Genomic DNA, 22,646 nt, shown 5'->3' with positions numbered 1-22,646 from the left:
CACCATAGACATGCTATGAGCGAATACGAGACTGCTCACCCCTTTACCAACTCGCCCCCGCAATTTTTTTTAATGTAGTTAACAATTAATTTAGTATTTCCCTCCCTCTCTGAAATTATCTTGTATACAGATTTATTTGATTGCATAGTAGTCGATCTCTAAAATTAGAAAGAACATCATGTCACAGAGACGGTGACTGCTTAATTAAGTTAATTTAGGACCTTCTAGCAGTTAATTTCGTTTTATTAATCACATACAGAAATGTGCATTGTGTTGGTCGATTTGGCACCTGCCCACAGAGCCAAAACTACTATGAACTGGTGTACTGACCATGGTAATACTGTGCTTAACTGACCAGCCAACTGGCCTGACCTGAACCACAGATAATTTATATTGTATTGTCAAGAGGAAGGAGTGAGACACTATATTAAACAATACAAATTAGTTTAAAGCTGTTATGAAAGCAAACATGGGCTTCCATAACACCTCAACAGTACCACAGGCTGATCACCTCCATGCCACGCCCCATTGATGAAACATGTGAAGTTATTTACCTTCATTGTTATCGGCCAGTTGCTCCACTCGACTCTCGCTGTGATTCATCCTCATTTCTACGCTGGACAGCTTGGCTGAAATGATCACAATATTAACATTAAATCATTCATTTAATGTATGCAGTTTGATTAAAACACCACTAGTGATTATAGTTAATCTGATTCGACATTAAAATATGATTTTTAAAACCTTAGCTCTTGAATTATATGAATCAAATTTCACAGAGTACAGTGGTTTGATAAACAAATCAATCATTAATTAGTGCAGTTTGATTAAAACACCAGTAGTGCTTATAGTTAAATAATGTTTCTGAACTCTATTAATCAAATATGGTTGAGGGAGAGATTTATGTTGACCCTGAATTTATCCTGAAGATCATGTATTTTGATACAATCCGACTGTGAAGAAAGGTCTTAATTTTTATGTTCTTTTATTTTCATAGTTAAACTATTTATTTTACTGCTTCTGGTGACTGATATTGGCCCGGTTTCCCAAAGGACACATGGTGTAAGAGGTATGATGTAGTACATGCTCAGTATAAATATATATACTATTATTTTTAAGAGTAAAGAGAGCCTGTCAGCTGTCCAGCAGTCCAAATATTATGGTAGGCCTGAGGGCTACCATTGCGTGGCACATCTATGCATGGAATGTCTATGTTCACAGGCTTCTGTGTGCGGCCTAGAGGGCATCTGAGCATGTGCGGCACTACAAGTCTTACACCATATGAGTGTGGAACTATAGTGGCCCTCTGGAGTGAGTGTGGAACTATAGTGGCCCTCTGGAGTGAGTGTGGAACTATAGTGGCCCTCTGGAGTGAGTGGAACTATAGTGGCCCTCTGGAGTGAGTGTGGAACTATAGTGGCCCTCTGGAGTGAGTGTGGAACTATAGTGGCCCTCTGGAGTGAGTGTGGAACTATAGTGGCTATTGGCCATATTCAGACCGCAGCCATCTTGCCAGCAACGTGATACCTAGGTGATACTTCCCATAGACAGCTCTTTCATCCAAACAGAAAAGTCCTCTCTAATTATATTAAACAACGTCAAAATCACCAACATTGCAGCTGTAGGGAAAGCTTGAATTATCCTCTTTCAATCTGTAAAGTGTTGTTTTTTTACTCTGATACTAGAAAATAATCATCTGCAAGGAATTTATTGACAGGAAGTAGCTCATAACATGTCTACGGTGGATTTGTATTAAACACAAACTTTACAGATTGAAAGACGATAATTCAAGCTGTCCCTACAGCTGTAATGTTGGTGATTTTGACCTCGTTTAATATAATTAGAGAGGACTTTTCTGTTTGGATGAAAGAGCTGTCCATGGGAAGTGTCACCTAGTATCACGTTGCTGGCAAGATGGCTGCGGTCTGAATATGTCCTATTGTGTCTGGTCAACATTCAGTAGAACAATGTGAAGTTATAAACCTTCATTCACTTCTTCACTTGCAGCCAGCCGGGCTTCCATGGCTGTCCGTTTAGCTGAAAACAGAACAAACAGAACAAACAGGACATTAACGTTCAGTCAATCATAAATACTAAATAGTTTCATTTAAAAACGCAGCAATAAGTTGAGTGTTTATTAACCCTAGAAGAACACTAAACCCAACTTTTGTCACACCATCACTAATTTAATCAGATGTAATATACACTATACTAGTAATTGGTATACTGACCATGGTATTACTGTGCTTAACTGACCAGCCTGACCTGAACCCCACAGATAATCTAGGTTGTATTGTCAAGAGGAAGGCGTGAGACACTATATTCAACAATACTAATTAGTTTAAAACTGCTATCAAAGCAAATCTGGTCTTTCATAACACCTCAAAATAATATTTTGAGTTGTAGTATTTTTTGATTTTCACGAGCTGTATGCCAGAATGATCAAAATTAAAACAAAACAAAGTTTTAAATATTTCACTTTATGCACAATTAATCTATAGAATATGTGAAAGTTTCACCTTTTGAATTATATTATGGAATATAATTAATACATTTAATAAAATGAATATTCTAATGTTTTGAGATGCAGCTGTATAGTGTCCCTCTCCATCGTCAGAATCATGAAAACCCCTAGCCGCAATTTGCAACTCTAGATTGTCCAGAGTTGCAATACCCTCCATTGACTTTTGTTTCATATAAATCCACCATAGACATGCTATGAGCGAATACGAGACTGCTCACCCCTTTACCAACTCGCCCCCGCAATTTTTTTTAATGTAGTTAACAATTAATTTAGTATTTCCCTCCCTCTCTGAAATTATCTTGTATACAGATTTATTTGATTGCATAGTAGTCGATCTCTAAAATTAGAAAGAACATCATGTCACAGAGACGGTGACTGCTTAATTAAGTTAATTTAGGACCTTCTAGCAGTTAATTTCGTTTTATTAATCACATACAGAAATGTGCATTGTGTTGGTCGATTTGGCACCTGCCCACAGAGCCAAAACTACTATGAACTGGTGTACTGACCATGGTAATACTGTGCTTAACTGACCAGCCAACTGGCCTGACCTGAACCACAGATAATTTATATTGTATTGTCAAGAGGAAGGAGTGAGACACTATATTAAACAATACAAATTAGTTTAAAGCTGTTATGAAAGCAAACATGGGCTTCCATAACACCTCAACAGTACCACAGGCTGATCACCTCCATGCCACGCCCCATTGATGAAACATGTGAAGTTATTTACCTTCATTGTTATCGGCCAGTTGCTCCACTCGACTCTCGCTGTGATTCATCCTCATTTCTACGCTGGACAGCTTGGCTGAAATGATCACAATATTAACATTAAATCATTAATTTAATGTATGCAGTTTGATTAAAACACCACTAGTGATTATAGTTAATCTGATTCGACATTAAAATATGATTTTTAAAACCTTAGCTCTTGAATTATATGAATCAAATTTCACAGAGTACAGTGGTTTGATAAACAAATCAATCATTAATTAGTGCAGTTTGATTAAAACACCAGTAGTGCTTATAGTTAAATAATGTTTCTGAACTCTATTAATCAAATATGGTTGAGGGAGAGATTTATGTTGACCCTGAATTTATCCTGAAGATCATGTATTTTGATACAATCCGACTGTGAAGAAAGGTCTTAATTTTTATGTTCTTTTATTTTCATAGTTAAACTATTTATTTTACTGCTTCTGGTGACTGATATTGGCCCGGTTTCCCAAAGGACACATGGTGTAAGAGGTATGATGTAGTACATGCTCAGTATAAATATATATACTATTATTTTTAAGAGTAAAGAGAGCCTGTCAGCTGTCCAGCAGTCCAAATATTATGGTAGGCCTGAGGGCTACCATTGCGTGGCACATCTATGCATGGAATGTCTATGTTCACAGGCTTCTGTGTGCGGCCTAGAGGGCATCTGAGCATGTGCGGCACTACAAGTCTTACACCATATGAGTGTGGAACTATAGTGGCCCTCTGGAGTGAGTGTGGAACTATAGTGGCCCTCTGGAGTGAGTGTGGAACTATAGTGGCCCTCTGGAGTGAGTGGAACTATAGTGGCCCTCTGGAGTGAGTGTGGAACTATAGTGGCCCTCTGGAGTGAGTGTGGAACTATAGTGGCCCTCTGGAGTGAGTGTGGAACTATAGTGGCTATTGGCCATATTCAGACCGCAGCCATCTTGCCAGCAACGTGATACCTAGGTGATACTTCCCATAGACAGCTCTTTCATCCAAACAGAAAAGTCCTCTCTAATTATATTAAACAACGTCAAAATCACCAACATTGCAGCTGTAGGGAAAGCTTGAATTATCCTCTTTCAATCTGTAAAGTGTTTTTTTTTTTTTTACTCTGATACTAGAAAATAATCATCTGCAAGGAATTTATTGACAGGAAGTATAGCTCATAACATGTGTACGGTGGATTTGTATTAAACTAAAACTTTACAGATTGAAAGAGGATAATTCAAGCTGTCCCTACAGCTGTAATGTTGGTGATTTTGACGTTGTTTAATATAATTAGAGAGGACTTTTCTGCTTGGATGAAAGAGCTGTCCATGGGAAGTGTCACCTAGTATCACGTTGCTGGCAAGATGGCTGCGGTCTGAATATGGCCTATTGTGTCTGGTCAACATTCAGTAAAACAATGTGAAGTTATAAACCTTCATTCACTTCTTCACTTGCAGCCAGCCGGGCTTCCATGGCTGTCCGTTTAGCTGAAAACAGAACAAACAGAACAAACAGGACATTAACATTCAGTCAATCATAAATACTAAATAGTTTCATTTAAAAACGCAGCAATAAGTTGAGTGTTTATTAACCCTAGAAGAACACTAAACCCAACTTTTGTCACACCATCACTAATTTAATCAGATGTAATATACACTATACTAGTAATTGATGTACTGACCATGGTATTACTGTGCTTAACTGACCAGCCTGACCTGAACCCCACAGATAATCTAGGTTGTATTGTCAAGAGGAAGGCGTGAGACACTATATTCAACAATACTAATTAGTTTAAAACTGCTATCAAAGCAAATCTGGACACCTCAAAATAATATTTTGAGTTGTAGTATTTTTTGATTTTCACGAGCTGTATGCCAGAATGATCAAGATTAAAACAAAACAAAGTTTTAAATATTTCACTTTATGCACAATTAATCTATAGATTAGAATATGTGAAAGTTTCACTTTTTGAATTATATTATAGAAGATACTTAATACATTTAATAAAATGAATATTCTAATGTTTTGAGATGCAGCTGTATAGTGTCCCCCTCCATCGTCAGAATCATGAAAACCCCTAGCCGCAATTTGCAACTCTAGATTGTCCAGAGTTGCAATACCCTCCATTGACTTTTGTTTCATATAAATCCACCATAGACATGCTATGAGCCAATACCAGACTGCTTGCCCCTTTACCAACTCGTCCCCGCAATTATTTTTAATGTAGTTAACAATTAATTTAGTATTTCCCTCCCTCTCTGAAATTATCTTGTATACAGATTTATTTGATTGCATAGTAGTCGATCTCTAAAATTAGAAAGAACATCATGTCACAGAGACGGTGACTGCTTAATTAAGTTAATTTAGGACCTTCTAGCAGTTAATTTCGTTTTATTAATCACATACAGAAATGTGCATGGTGTTGGTCGATTTGGCACCTGCCCACAGAGCCAAAACTACTATGAACTGGTGTACTGACCATGGTAATACTGTGCTTAACTGACCAGCCAACTGGCCTGACCTGAACCACAGATAATGTATATTGTATTGTCAAGAGGAAGGAGTGAGACACTATATTCAACAATACAAATTAGTTTAAAGCTGTTATGAAAGCAAACATGGGCTTCCATAACACCTCAACAGTACCACAGGCTGATCACCTCCATGCCACGCCCCATTTATGAAATAATGTGTTTAAAAGTAGCTCAGATCATATTATGGAAGAAAATAATACATTTAATACATTTAACAAAATTAATATTGTAATGTTTTTGAGATGCAGCTGTGTAGTGTCTCTCTCCATCTCCTGAATGGATATTGTAATGTTTTGAGATGCAGCTGTGTAGTGTCTCTTTCCATCTCCCCTGAATTAAAACAATGTGAAGTTATAAACCTTCATGCTGTTGGTTTGCTTCTTCACTTGCAGCCAGCCTGGTTTCCATGGCTGTCAGTTTAGCAAGGAGGGCTGAAAACACAAGAGCATAACATTCAGTCAATCATACATACTAAATAGTTTCATTTAAAAACACATCTATCTGTAAGCGTGTGACATCTTCATCAAACCCGGAAGTTATGCTGCAATTCCTACTGAGTGGCAAAATACTACTTTCTGGCCTTGATAGCCTTTAGTTTACATCAACACATAAAGGTCCTATATCTGATTGACAGCCCTTACATCCAAACAGAAAGGTCCTATATCTGATTGACAGCCCATACATCCACACATAAAGGTCCTATCTGATTGCATCAAACAATGTTAAACTCACTTTGCCACTCACTTCATACATGTATGCTCTATATTATAGAGCATATATATATAGAGTCTATAAGAGTGTTTTCTAATAAGTTATAATAATCAGGGGATATTAAAGGAGAATTCCATGCTAGAAGGCTTTCTTACCCTTCTTACCTTTCATCACGTCCCCACCAAAGAGGTCCAGGTGGTTATGTGGTAAACTGACAGTGATACAACATGTTATGTGCATGGTGTTGGTAAACTGACAGTGATGCATGGTGTTGGTCGATTTGGCACCTGCCCACAGAGCCAAAACTACTATGAACTGGTGTACTGACCATGGTAATACTGTGCTTAACTGACCAGCCAACTGGCCTGACCTGAACCACAGATAATTTATATTGTATTGTCAAGAGGAAGGAGTGAGACACTATATTCAACAATACTAATGAGTTTAAAGCGGTTATGAAAGCAAACATGGGCTTCCATAACACCTCAACAGTACCACAGGCTGATCACCTCCATGCCACGCCCCATTGATGAAATAATGTGTTTAAAAGTAGCTCAGACCACGTATTGAGTGCATAAATAAATGTACTTTTCAGATGGTCGACATTTCTGTATTTTAAACGTTTTTTTCTCATAACATATTCTAATATTTTGAGATAGGATGTTTTGATTGTCATGACCTGTATGCCAGAATCATCAAGATTAAATCAAAACAAAGGTTTCAATATTTCACTTTATGCACAATGCATCTATAATATATGAAAGTTTCACTGTTTTATTTATATTATGGAAGAAAATAATACATTTAACAAAATTAATATTGTAATGTTTTGAGATGCAGCTGTGTAGTGTCTCTCTCCATCTCCCCTGAATGGATATTGTAATGTTTTGAGATGCAGCTGTGTAGTGTCTCTTTCCATCTCCCCTGAATGGATATTGTAATGTTTTGACATGCAGCTGTGTAGTGTCTCTTTCCATCTCCCCTGAATGGATATTGTAATGTTTTGAGATGCAGCTGTGTAGTGTCCCTCTCCATCTCCCCTGAATGAATATTGTAATGTTTTGAGATGCAGCTGTGTAGTGTCTCTCTCCATCTCCCCTGAATGGATATTGTAATGTTTTGAGATGCAGCTGTGTAGTGTCTCTTTCCATCTCCCCTGAATGGATATTGTAATGTTTTGACATGCAGCTGTGTAGTGTCCCTCTCCATCTCCCCTGAATGAATATTGTAATGTTTTGAGATGCAGCTGTGTAGTGTCCCTCTCCATCTCCCCTGAATGAATATTGTAATGTTTTGAGATGCAGCTGTGTAGTGTCTCTCTCCATCTCCCCTGAATGGATATTGTAATGTTTTGACATGCAGCTGTGTAGTGTCTCCCATGAAATAAAACAATGTGAAGTTATAAACCTTCATTATGTTGGTTTGCTTCTTCACTTGCAGCCAGCCTGGTTTCCATGGCTGTCAGTTTAGCAAGGAGGGCTGAAAACACAAGAGCATAACATTCAGTCAATCATACATACTAAATAGTTTCATTTAAAAACACATCTATCTGTAAGCTGTCTGATTGACAGCCCATACATCCACACATAAAGGTCCTATCTGATTGACAGCCCTTACATCCATACATAAAGTTCCTATCTGATTGACAGCCCTTACATCCATACATAAAGGTCCTATCTGATTGACAGCCCTTACATCCACACAGAAAGGTCCTATATCTGCGTCAAACAATGTTAAACTCACTTTGCCACTCACTTCATGCATGTATGCTCTATATATTATAGAGCATATATATAGAGTCTATAAGAGTGTTTTCTAATAAGTTATAATAGTCAGGGGATATTAAAGGAGAATTCCATGCTAGAAGGCTTTCTTACCTTTCTTACCTTTCTTCGTAGTTGTTACGTCCCCACCAAAGAGGTCCAGGTGTTTTTTTGTGCAAAACCTCCTTATTGGCTATTTCCCCTACCATAAGGCCTCAATGAATTGAATTGAATTGAATGTGAATGGAAAGGGGCTATGGGGTGTTGTGCTAATTAGCTCATTTCCATCTAAATAAGTAGTAAAGTGTGCCGCTTGGGATATTATTTACATTATGAAGAGAGGATATATACAAAAATATAATGATTTTGAGCGATGGAAATAAGAAAATTAGCACAACACCCCATAGCCCCATGGACCTGGACCTCTTTGGTGGGGACGTAACAACTACAAATAAAGGTAAGAAAGCTATCTAGCATAGAATTATCCTTTAATATAATCTGGGAATACATTTCTTACCAAGAATTTTCTTCACCAATGTGTTTGTAAAGGTGTCTACTAACATATCTATAGTCACCAATGTGTGTGTAAAGGTGTCTACTAACATATCTATAGTCACCAATGTGTTTGTAAAGGTGTCTACTAACATATCTATAGTCACCAATGTGTTTGTAAAGGTGTCTACTAACATATCTATAGTCACCAATGTGTGTGTAAAGGTGTCTACTAACATATCTATAGTCACCAATGTGTTTGTAAAGGTGTCTACTAACATATCTATAGTCACCAATGTGTTTGTAAAGGTGGCTACTAACATATCTATAGTCACCAATGTGTTTGTAAAGGTGTCTACTAACATAATCTATAGTCACCAATGTGTTTGTAAAGGTGGCTACTAACATATCTATAGTCACCAATGTGTGTGTAAAGGTGTCTACTAACATATCTATAGTCACCAATGTGTTTGTAAAGGTGTCTACTAACATATCTATAGTCACCAATGTGTGTGTAAAGGTGTCTACTAACATATCTATAGTCACCAATGTGTGTGTAAAGGTGTCTACTAACATATCTATAGTCACCAATGTGTTTGTAAAGGTGTCTACTAACATATCTATAGTCACCAATGTGTTTGTAAAGGTGTCTACTAACATATCTATAGTCACCAATGTGTGTGTAAAGGTGTCTACTAACATATCTATAGTCACCAATGTGTTTGTAAAGGTGTCTACTAACATATCTATAGTCACCAATGTGTTTGTAAAGGTGTCTACTAACATATCTATAGTCACCAATGTGTTTGTAAAGGTGTCTACTAACATATCTATAGTCACCAATGTGTTTGTAAAGGTGTCTACTAACATATCTATAGTCACCAATGTGTTTGTAAAGGTGTCTACTAACATATCTATAGTCACCAATGTGTTTGTAAAGGTGTCTACTAACATATCTATAGTCACCAATGTGTGTGTAAAGGTGTCTACTAACATATCTATAGTCACCAATGTGTTTGTAAAGGTGGCTACTAACATATCTATAGTCACCAATGTGTTTGTAAAGGTGTCTACTAACATATCTATAGTCACCAATGTGTGTGTAAAGGTGTCTACTAACATATCTATAGTCACCAATGTGTTTGTAAAGGTGTCTACTAACATATCTATAGTCACCAATGTGTGTGTAAAGGTGTCTACTAACATATCTATAGTCACCAATGTGTTTGTAAAGGTGTCTACTAACATATCTATAGTCACCAATGTGTGTGTAAAGGTGTCTACTAACATATCTATAGTCACCAATGTGTTTGTAAAGGTGTCTACTAACATATCTATAGTCACCAATGTGTGTGTAAAGGTGTCTACTAACATATCTATAGTCACCAATGTGTTTGTAAAGGTGTCTACTAACATATCTATAGTCACCAATGTGTTTGTAAAGGGGTCTACTAACATATCTATAGTCACCAATGTGTTTGTAAAGGTGGCTACTAACATATCTATAGTCACCAATGTGTTTGTAAAGGTGTCTACTAACATATCTATAGTCACCAATGTGTTTGTAAAGGGGTCTACTAACATATCTATAGTCACCAATGTGTTTGTAAAGGTGTCTACTAACATATCTATAGTCACCAATGTGTTTGTAAAGGTGTCTACTAACATATCTATAGTCACCAATGTGTTTGTAAAGGTGTCTACTAACATATCTATAGTCACCAATGTGTTTGTAAAGGTGGCTACTAACATATCTATAGTCACCAATGTGTGTGTAAAGGTGTCTACTAACATATCTATAGTCACCAATGTGTTTGTAAAGGTGTCTACTAACATATCTATAGTCACCAATGTGTTTGTAAAGGTGGCTACTAACATATCTATAGTCACCAATGTGTTTGTAAAGGTGGCTACTAACATATCTATAGTCACCAATGTGTTTGTAAAGGTGTCTACTAACATATCTATAGTCACCAATGTGTTTGTAAAGGTGTCTACTAACATATCTATAGTCACCAATGTGTGTGTAAAGGTGGCTACTAACATATCTATAGTCACCAATGTGTTTGTAAAGGTGTCTACTAACATATCTATAGTCACCAATGTGTGTGTAAAGGTGTCTACTAACATATCTATAGTCACCAATGTGTTTGTAAAGGTGTCTACTAACATATCTATAGTCACCAATGTGTTTGTAAAGGTGTCTACTAACATATCTATAGTCACCAATGTGTGTGTAAAGGTGTCTACTAACATATCTATAGTCACCAATGTGTTTGTAAAGGTGTCTACTAACATATCTATAGTCACCAATGTGTGTGTAAAGGTGTCTACTAACATATCTATAGTCACCAATGTGTTTGTAAAGGTGTCTACTAAAATATCCCACATTGTTTTCTATTCAACCCCCCTTTGGAATTTTTGACAGCTGCTGAAGGTTGGGGTACCATACAACCATTATAAGGCAAAATGTTCTACATTTTATTATGCTTTAAGTAGCATGTGACATGTCAAATTACGTGGTTTTCATGATTCTGATTTCAAGCATTATTTTTGCACAAAAACACTCCTTGGGCTGAATTAGGCCATGGACACTTAGCCCATAGTATAGTATTAAAATACTTGATATTATAAGTAATTATAATAAAGTTTATAATGTGTTATGATTAAGCTTATAATGATTATTTATCAGTGCCTATAAATATAATTATACATGTTTATGAGAAGATTATAATGTCTTATAAGTGTGTTCATAAATACGTTTTAAACATGGGATGCATAGCAAATGTTATCAAATAATAATTGAAGCACTGAGAAAACTGTTGCGCCTTTCTTCGTCCTTTTTTTTTTCAAACTTGACTACGGTAGCGGTGGTCTCAAAAACATAAGGGAAACTTTGACAGAAAAAGACTCGCTCACCGTATAGAAAAATAAGTAAAACTCCTTAGACTGAGACTTAGAAAAATATATTTTCTTTTATTGCATCATGCTGTGCTCATGGTGCTCTGTGCTCATGGTGCGATTAAAAAGCAAACGTTTGGGTCCTCAGACCTTCGTCAGTGCTATGGTTTTTCACAGACAAAGAGCTTACTCTTAAACAACTCCAAAACAATACAGCTCAGGTGCTGAGAATTACTACTGATTGTGGGCGTGGACATTACAGAAAGGATAATTATACAAAATCACAGTTATATAGGAAACAAGAATATTGCATACTGTACATCACATGTTGACAGACTTATACAATCACTTTTTGAATATAACTTTTTACTTTATAGGTAGCACTGGAGGGAGAGATCTTCATTCAAGCCACCTGGATTGACAGACTTTAAATAAAAAATCCATCTAGATTCAGTTTGGAGGAGTTTAGTGTCTAAATCATCACCCCCTCTTCTAGATTTCTTAATTTGATCAATAACTGTATAAGACAGATCTGCTATGGAGTGACCGGTTTCCATGAAGTGTCTGGGGACAGGAGATTTGATGTCCTTGCGTCTGATGGCACTCATGTGTTCTATGATGCGTGTGCGGACTGCGGACTGCCCTGGATGTTTTGCCTACGTACTGAAGTTTACATTTACATGTGATCATGTAGACTACATTAGAGGAACTACAATTTACAAATTGTCTGATAGTGTATTGTTTGTTAGTTAGTTTTTGGTCTTTGCAAAGACCAAAAAGAAACATTCATGTGCCTGCATCACTACTTATAATCCTTTGAGCAATGATATACGTTAATACGTAGCATCATAGAGAAACACTGGCATGTTTTGTCAGCTGATCCTGAAGGTGCTAAAGTGTTTACTGACCCTCCTCTTTTCTCTCATTATAGATCTCAAAGCATCAGAGACTATATGGTGAAAGCAGACTGCTACATACCCCCCCCCAGCAACACACGGGGCGGTTGGATGGAGTCACCGGCTCTACCCTTGTCTACATTGTGTGGCCTGTAAAAACTCCAAGAAAACTAACACATTTACTAGTGCAGTTACTAACAAACAATACACTATTGGTGATGTCACCAATTAGTAATTCTCAGCACCTGAGCTGTATTGTTTTGGAGTTGTTTAAGAGTAAGTTCTTTGTCTGTGAAAAACCATAGCACTACTGAGGACCCAAACGTTTGCTTTTTAATTGCACCATGAGCACAGAGCACCATGAGCACAGCATGATGAAATAAAATAAAATATATTTTTCCAAGTCTCAGTCTAAGGAGTTTTACTTCTTTTTCTATACGGTGAGCGAGTCTTTTCCTGTCAAAGTTTCCATCAAATAATAATTAAAACATTGATGTTCTCACCTTCATTCACAGAACCTCCTCCTGGTGCTCCCACCTCATTCTTACTGGAATTACGTTTGTTGTCCTTTTCTGGAAAATATACAACAAAATCACATCATGTCAAACAAACGTAGAACACAAACTCACTCATGTCATAAATATCACCATATCTATACATGTCATAAATATCCACCATATTGCAGGTCTACCCCGGTAGAGACCTGCAATATTCTCTTCGGGACCCGACGGGTCAAAACTGGCCGTCGACCCGGGCCGACGGGCCGTGGGCCGACGGCGCGGGCCGGGGCCGTCTCTGACCAACGGGCCGTGGGCCGGGCGGGGCTCACGCGACGTTATATAAATGTTCCGATGTGAATTTCACCCAGACTGGACTTGCTTCAGCAGCGCGGCAGCATGCTGCTGTCTGCTCCATAGTGACATAACAATAAACCCCACACACACACACACACACACACACACACACACACACACACACAAGCACAAGCACACTAACATCTGGTAAAAACATTAAAGACTTTGAAACAACGTGTTTTACATTCTATCTCTCTCACTCCACGCCTAAAACTCTCTCTCTCTCTCTCTCTCTCTCTCTCTCTCTCTCTCTCTCTCTCTCTCTCTCTCTCTCTCTAAATAAACTACATTACATTTGACTCGTGTTATATTCTTGTGAAATATTCAGTAAAGTATTCTTGTGAAATATTCAGTACCATTACATTTGACGTACATTTGACTCTCATTCCAAAACAGACAGGGGGGGGGGGCATCAATTATACTATAATGCTACCCATAGTTCACCCTGCAGCAATGAGTTACAGCAATGACACCACTGGGGTCTAGTCTATCTACTTTGTTATAGCAAATGCTCCACAATAACACAGTGAACTCCAGTGAACGTTGTTCGTATCAAGGTTCAAGGTTGAGCACTCCAATCAAACTACTATTGTGACACTGCATTCCTTTAAATCCTCGCATGCGGCCTTCATGAATCACTCATGTACTTAATTATCTGTTTTGAATCTCAGGTATGCTCCCAGTCAGTGCATAGTTTCTCATCAACAGTACAGTGCCGACACCGTAATTGACACCACAACTATTTAAGCTACGTTTACAAAACAAACCCAAAACTAGTTTAGCTTGTAGAACATCCTGTCTCCTCATGTCCCCAAGTAACACTAATAACCTAACCTTTAATAACCTAATATGAAGTATAGCCTACTGCACACCCATTCAGCGTTGCAGCTAAGTGTCCCTTTCTCGGACTGCAACTGTACTTACTGTATAAGACACATTTATTTAAATCCCAAACATGGAATATACTTGGACCATGCATTATGCCACATAATGCCTGTCTCAGGACGGCCACCTGCCAGTATACAGTGGATAACTTCCCAGTCTTTCTGGGTAAGTTAATTGGGTAACTAACTACTTTAACCCTGACATCCTGATTTTGGGCATGTCAATATAGGCTAAGAAGAAAGGACAATCGCTGATCTGCAAGGTCACAACATGCCGTAATGTGTTGTGAGCTTGTAGATCGGCTTTTCCCCAAAAATAAGTTTTTATAAGTGACTTATTTTAAAATGTGTAGCGCAGTGGAATAGAGTGGACAATATATGACACGTCAAGAGTCTATTAGTACTGTAGGCTATACATTTGTGTTCTGGTAATATCATTGATCACTTGTTTTGCATGTCCGTGGGAAAAAAGAAAAAAAAATGCAAATGTCGATCACATGCACAAGCTGGCATAGTGAGGGTGCAGATAGTGCTGTACTATCATGGTTATTGGTGGTGAAGGCAATACTAATAATATTAGTCTGGATACAGTATATCAAATCCTGTGTTGAGGTTCACACAAGAATAGCATGCACTTTATGAACAAAATAACACCCAAACCAGACAATTAATTAAAAGGTTTCATAATTACAGTCTGCTTCTCCTCCTACAGTGCGTGCCAACCACATTAATCCCCAAAGCCGACACAGCTTCAATGTTGTTATTCATACCAATCGTTGCATAGAAGCGTCATGGTTTTGTTATGCGTACACACCCATGGCACTGTGCCAAGAGAACTCACAAATCAAGACAAACGCACGCACACGCAGTCAAGTTGTCTACCGATGTTAATCATCTCAAACCCTCACCCTAACCTAACCTCCCACGGGACAGCACACCTAAATCTCACCGTAACCCTCTCCCAACCCTTAACGCACCCCTCACCAACCTTAATCCGGTCGTCTTAGCGCACCCCTCACCAACCTTATGTCTAACTTTGTGTCTTATATCTTTATGGGTCCAAGGCAGCCGTGTCGGTCTGTCTCTGCCCCCAAAAAGCAAGAATTTCAAACCCACAAAACGTATATTTGTCTCTTTCCTTTCGTTATTTTAATCCATGGTATGATATGCCCCAATCTCTTAACTTCATGTTTTCGTCAACTGACATGGAGAAAACGGATTAGAAAGTAAATAATAAACTTCATTCATTCATTTTAAATTCATCCACAGCAGAGGAGCTGTCATTGGTCAAAAGCCAGTGCACCTCACGGGGCCAGAGGCCTGAGCAGAGCCTTCTATAGGCTCTGGGGCCGACAAATATTAGCCCCAATGTTGAGTAAATCAACGGAGGTGTGGCACCGCCAGGAGAGTGTGATCTTAATGTGTTTTTAAGAGTCTGTTTAATTATTTAATCATTTCGTATAAATGAAGGTTTACAATTAACACTGTGAATGAATTGCACTAGCAAAGTGTAACATGCAGTGTGGAGGGAACGTTTGTTCTAGCCCAGGTTCTCTGGGGTCCCAATATAAGGAGCGCAATATATTGGCCACTCAGAATAGCCAAATGGCATTGACCACGCCTCCAGGTCTTAAGTTAAGTAATAAGACCTGGTACTTAAGACACTCAAAATACAGCCCTAACTCTGAGGGAATCCACAGGGATCGAACCGGGAACCTCCCTGCGGCTGTTCTATCGGCCACTCTACCACTGAGCCACTGCCGCCCCCAGTATGAGACCTACCGGCCACTCTACCGCTGAACCACTGCCACCCCCAGTATGAGACCTACCGGCCACTCTACCGCTGAACCACTGCCACCCCCAGTATGAGACCTATACCGGCCACTCTACCGCTGAACCACTGCCACCCCCAGTATGAGACCTACCGGCCACTCTACCGCTGAACCACTGCCACCCCCCAGTATGAGACCTACCGGCCACTTTACCGCTGAGCCACTGCCACCCCCAGTATGAGACCTACCGGCCACTCTACCGCTGAACCACTGCCACCCCCCAGTATGAGACCTACCGGCCACTTTACCGCTGAGCCACTGCCACCCCCAGTATGAGACCTACCGGCCACTCTACCGCTGAACCACTGCCACCCCCCAGTATGAGACCTACCGGCCACTCTACCGCTGAGCCACTGCCACCCCCAGTATGAGACCTACCGGCCACTCTACCGCTGAACCACTGCCACCCCCAGTATGAGACCTACCGGCCACTCTACCGCTGAGCCACTGCCACCCCCTCTTTGCATTTATGAGGGAGGGGCTAAAATGAGGCAATTTTGTGATTGACATTTTACGAATAGAATAAATAGATTTACAAATTGAATAGGCTTGCACAGAAAATGGAAATTACATTTTTCACTTTGAAGGGACATTTAAAGGGGTAGTTCAGATTTTTTTAAAGTTAAGCTGTATGAAATACTTTCCATTAATATGTGGTTGCAACTGTATTGATTTATTGCCCGAGTCCAGTGGTGGGAGTTCTGCTCTGGTTCTGATTGGTTGAGTCCCGTGGCGGGAGTTCTGCTCTGGTTCTGATTGGTTGAGTCCCGTGGCGGGAGTTCTGCTCTGGTTTTGGTGAATATCAAGTAGTTCCGGTTATTTTGTGGGGGGCACTGGGGGCCACGCAGTAAAAGTAAATGAATCCACAAAACGAATGTTGACCTATTTCTAAAATATTAGCGCAACTTTTGTTCAACTTTGACCCCTCTATCACATGGAACTATTTCTTTGGCGTAGTGATATGGACACAAAAAGCATAGTTCCGTCATGTGATAGAGGGGTAAAAATGAACGAAAGTTGCACTAATATTTTAGAAATAAGTCGACAATACAAATTATGTTAGTTTTGTGGATTAATTTACTTGTACTGCATGGCCCCAGTGCCCCCCACAAAATGACCGGAACTACTTTATATTTCACCAAAACCAGAGCAAAACTTCCACCACAGGACTCGGGCAATCAGTTAATACAGTTGCAACCACTATATTAAACAAATCTGAACTATCCCTTTAAAATGGAAATGACATTTTTCACTTTAAAGGGAATCCAAGCTAATATAAACTGCAGGCTTTCTATTCCTGAAGAGTTACCAATGTGAAAATGGAACCCATCGTTCTCACGATACTAAAAATCTAAATATATATTTTTAAATGTTGTTTAAAAACAATCTGCCTAACCATGGATGGGTTTCTGAACTACCCACAGCCCTCCTATGAGACACAGACTGAGTAGAAAAATACATTAGTGAGGACCAATTATATGAAGATAGATAGCTATAGGTGTAATGCTAGAGACCACAGAAGACATGTAAATATGAAATAAATGCTTATAAACATGTAGCTAGGTGTAATGTTAGAGACCACAGAAGACATGTAAATATGAAATAAATGCTTATAAACATGTAGCTATAGGTGTAATGCTAGAGACCACAGAAGACATGTAAATATGAAATAAATGCTTATAAACATGTAGCTATAGGTGTAATGTTAGAGACCACAGAAGACATGTAAATATGAAATAAATGCTTATAAACATGTAGCTATAGGTGTAATGTTAGAGACCACAGAAGACATGTAAATATGAAATAAATGCTTATAAACATGTAGCTATAGGTGTAATGTTAGAGACCACAGAAGACATGTAAATATGAAATAAATGCTTATAAACATGTAGCTAGGTGTAATGTTAGAGTCCACAGAAGACATGTAAATATGAAATAAATGATTATAAACATGTAGCTATAGGTGTAATGTTAGAGACCACAGAAGACATGTAAATATGAAATAAATGCTTATAAACATGTAGCTATGTGTAATGTTAGAGTCCACAGAAGACATGTAAATATGAAATAAATGCTTATAAACATGTAGCTATGTGTAATGTTAGAGTCCACAGAAGACATGTAAATATGAAATAAATGCTTATAAACATGTAGCTAGGTGTAATGTTATAGTCCACAGAAGACATGTAAATATGAAATAAATGCTTATAAACATGTAGCTATGTGTAATGTTAGAGTCCACAGAAGACATGTAAATATGAAATTAATGCTTATAAACATGTAGCTAGGTGTAATGTTAGAGACCACAGAAGTGAACCTTTCAAGCCTGTTTTCTCAACTCGCTGTTTCTCTGCAAGACATTAGGCATACTTTATAAGCCATATCTCCAAAACTGGTGGGTCAAACTGAACAACCAATATGTCAATTCAATTCAATTTGAAGCTATGATTCCCTTCATTAAATGTATATATATATCGCTTTTTATGCAAAGGGGTTTCCATATTGCGTATGCACTCTGCATTCTCTCTCTCTCTCCACACACACACACACACACACACACACACACACACACACACACACCCACACACACACAGCGGAGGAAACCAATCAAGCAAATGTTTGGTGGTTGTTTTGGGCCACCACGATGCTTTTCCAATGGGACTCACATGGTTTGGTCACATGGTTTCCAATGGGACTCACATGGTTTGACCAAACATTTGTGTTTGATGAGGGGGGAGGGGCAGAAAACTGGTCAGAGCTGGTCACAGATAGAGTGTTAAACAGTTATGTCTGTGAGGAGCTGGTCACAGATAGAGTGTTAAACAGTTATGTCTGTGAGGAGCTGGTCACAGATAGAGTGTTAAACAGTTATGTCTGTGAGGAGCTGGTCACAGATAGAGTGTTAAACAGTTATGTCTGTGAGGAGCTGGTCACAGATAGAGTGTTAAACAGTTATGTCTGTGAGGAGCTGGTCACAGATAGAGTGTTAAACAGACAAAACAGTTATGTCTGTGAGGAGCTGGTCACAGATAGAGTGTTAAACAGTTACTGTATGTCTGTGAGGAGCTGGTCACAGATAGAGTGTTAAACAGTTATGTCTGTGAGGAGCTGGTAACAGATAGAGTGTTAAACAGTTATGTCTGTGAGGAGCTGGTCACAGATAGAGTGTTAAACAGTTATGTCTGTGAGGAGCTGGTCACAGATAGAGTGTTAAACAGTTACTGTATGTCTGTGAGGAGCTGGTCACAGATAGAGTGTTAAACAGTTATGTCTGTGAGGAGCTGGTCACAGATAGAGTGTTAAACAGACAAAACAGTTATGTCTGTGAGGAGCTGGTCACAGATAGAGTGTTAAACAGTTACTGTATGTCTGTGAGGAGCTGGTCACAGATAGAGTGTTAAACAGTTATGTCTGTGAGGAGCTGGTCACAGATAGAGTGAACACGCACATGCATGCTGGGTGGGGGGGGGAGAGAGAGAGAGAGAGAGAGAGAGAGAGAGAGAGGCAGAAAGAAAAAGAAAGAGACAGACAGACCTGGCTGCCCAGAGAGGAGAGGCTGTGCTGTCACTGTGATGACGGAATGTAAAACACAATGTAAAAACGACACAAATATTAGAGAGGAGTTCTTCCCAAAATTTGAAACAAATTTCCCAGAATTCCGAAGTATGACAGAAAGGGAAAGATTACCAGTCCTTCTGGGGGAACAGAAAGAATGTTCAGTTTTGGCTGCAAAATATGTCAGTTCCTGTCACAAGAAAAGGGACAACCAGCAGGACACACATACAGTATGCCATGTTTTATTTTATGCACCACCTGCTTTATTTTATATTATTTTTATTTATTTTTTCATGTCATTGATATCATGTTGTTTGTCATATCTGTGATTGTGCTTTGGCAACACTTGTAAAACGTCATGCCAATAAAGCCTGTTGAATTGAATTGAATTGAATTGAATTGAATTGAGAGAGAGAGAGAGAGAGAGAGAGAGAGAGACACTGCGTGTTAAAAACCAAATGTACTCATTGTTGTGTAAGTGTTCTGTTTCACGTTATTGCTGAGTGAGTGTAATAATAATCAATTTTAAAATGTTATTTGAATGACACTAAGGATCATAAAAAAAAAACATTTATTTATTTATAAAAATATTCTTTTTAGCTTAGATTGACTGGCCTAATGATAAGAGTGACACTCACTTCACACAGGTGTGATTTCTTTTTAGTTTTTAGCAAGGCATAAGGGTCAACAATAAATTAAATAAACTGAATTAAACCTACTATAAATATTTGGAAACGGTCAAAATGGGAAAAAATATGACGGATAATCAAAAAGCAGCCCTATAGAACCTGGTGGTCTAGAAGTACAACGGCCTCTCCATCATCATTCTTACCTGTGAGGTGGTCTCTAGGCTGGTCATCATCGCTGTGACGGTCGAGGCTGACCTCCAGCGTAGCTTGGTCTTCATGGTGGTTGAGGGTGAGGTCCAGCGATCCTTCGTGGTGGTTGATGTTCAACTGGAACTGCAGGTCGGTGTCGGCTGAACACTGCAGGCAGAAGAGGACGATCAGGAACACGGCAGCAGCAGTCTCCATCTGGGAGGTGATGTGGATGCTGTAATGTGGACGCTGTGGATGCAAGCAGCTTCTTATACACTACCTGGCTACCGGTAACCTTTTCTTTTTTTTCGCAGACCTGCATTGGGACTAGTGCCAGCCCCGAGTGAGTTGGCAGAATTTGACCTGGCAGACATTTAGAACATGCTCTGCATTCCATGCAAGCGCGCTTTTCCATCCCACGCCTGCATATGACAGCTTGACAGCAGTCATCACAGCTCCTGATGATGAGAAAGAAGTCCAAGGCATGTGATGCAATAATGGAGACACACACACACACACACACACACACACACACACACACACACACACACACACACACACACACACACACACACACACACACACACACACACACACACACACACACACACACAGAGATGAAGTCTCAATGCAGCGGCAGTGGCTCAGGGTAGTGACCAGTGTCTCAGGGGACCAGGGTAGTGACCAGTGTCTCAGAGGACCAGGGTAGTGACCAGTGGCTCAGGGGACCAGGGTAGTGACCAGTGGCTCAGGGGACCAGGGTAGTGACCAGTTTATCAGAGGACCAGGGTAGTGACCAGTGGCTCAGGGGACCAGGGTAGTGACCAGTGTCTCAGGGGACCAGGGTAGTGACCAGTTTATCAGAGGACCAGGGTAGTGACCAGTGGCTCAGGGGACCAGGGTAGTGACCAGTGGCTCAGGGGACCAGGGTAGTGACCAGTGGCTCAGGGGACCAGGGTAGTGACCAGTGGCTCAGGGGACCAGGGTAGTGACCAGTGGCTCAGGGGACCAGGGTAGTGACCAGTGTCTCAGGGGACCAGGGTAGTGACCAGTTTATCAGAGGACCAGGGTAGTGACCAGTGGCTCAGGGGACCAGGGTAGTGACCAGTGTCTCAGGGGACCAGGGTAGTGACCAGTTTATCAGAGGACCAGGGTAGTGACCAGTGGCTCAGGGGACCAGGGTAGTGACCAGTTTATCAGAGGACCAGGGTAGTGACCAGTGGCTCAGGGGACCAGGGTAGTGACCAGTGGCTCAGAGGACCAGGGTAGTGACCAGTGTCTCAGGGGACCAGGGTAGTGACCAGTGGCTCAGGGGACCAGGGTAGTGACCAGTGGCTCAGGGGACCAGGGTAGTGACCAGTGTAGTGACAAGTGGCTCAGGAGACCAGGGTAGTGACCAGTGTCTCAGGGGACCAGGGTAGTGACCAGTGGCTCAGGGGACCAGGGTAGTGACCAGTGGCTCAGGGGACCAGGGTAGTGACCGGATGGCAACCACAAGGTTCCAGTTCGATTGGGAATTAATGTACAGACCTCCATTTAACAGCATTTCTATCTCTGGGATAGAAAATGCTTTTTAATCTCAACATGAGCACAGAGCACCATGAGCACAGCATCTTAAAATAAAATACATTTTATTTTTCTAAGTCTCAAGTCTAAGGAGTTTTACTTCTTTATTTATACGGTGAGCGAGTCTTTTCCTGTCAAAGTATCTCTGGGACCCCACATTTATATTATTGTAAAATCAATGTAAAAATGGTTCCATTTGTACACTCTCAGAGTTACAGACCCATAAGGGTCCATTTTGTTCCAAACTGTCATTTAGCTGGGGACCCCCTGGAACTATCATTTAGCTGGGGACCCCCTGGAACTCCCTCAAGGACCCCACTTTGAGAAGCACATAACAGTTATTTGATTTGATTATCTTTATTTTGAAACCTAAGGTTTTTATGATCCTTAGGGTCATCCAAATAAAAAAATAAATGTTTGATTAAATACATTTTGGATCATCAACGTTGGGGTACCATTAAAAGACTACAAGGCAAACATTTCATATTTTAATTATGCTTTAAGTAGCATCATGTGACGTGTTAAACTAGAGGTTATTAATGATTCTGAATCAATTCCAATCATTAGTTTTACATGAAAAA

At 39.7% G+C, this 22,646-nt stretch overlaps 1 protein-coding gene across 1 annotated transcript; it reads right to left on the bottom strand.

Moving 5' to 3' along the window:
- Positions 1-1,975: 1,975 nt before the first annotated feature.
- Positions 1,976-20,715, bottom strand: LOC308316166 (uncharacterized protein; the record flags this gene model as incomplete). The annotated part of the gene is made up of 7 exons (XM_080764602.1): positions 1,976-2,037; positions 3,258-3,332; positions 4,693-4,746; positions 6,153-6,224; positions 7,912-7,983; positions 13,060-13,128; positions 20,514-20,715. 7 exons carry the CDS (start codon positions 20,713-20,715, stop codon positions 1,976-1,978), a joined length of 606 nt encoding a protein of 201 aa, XP_080620728.1.
- Between the last annotated feature and the right edge of the window lie 1,931 nt (positions 20,716-22,646).

This window comes from Protomyctophum bolini (assembly GCF_963924005.1).
Source record: "Protomyctophum bolini genome assembly, chromosome: 5".
In the NCBI taxonomy this organism is placed as follows: Eukaryota; Metazoa; Chordata; class Actinopteri; order Myctophiformes; family Myctophidae; genus Protomyctophum; species Protomyctophum bolini.
This window is presented reverse-complemented; position numbering and strand designations above follow the sequence as displayed.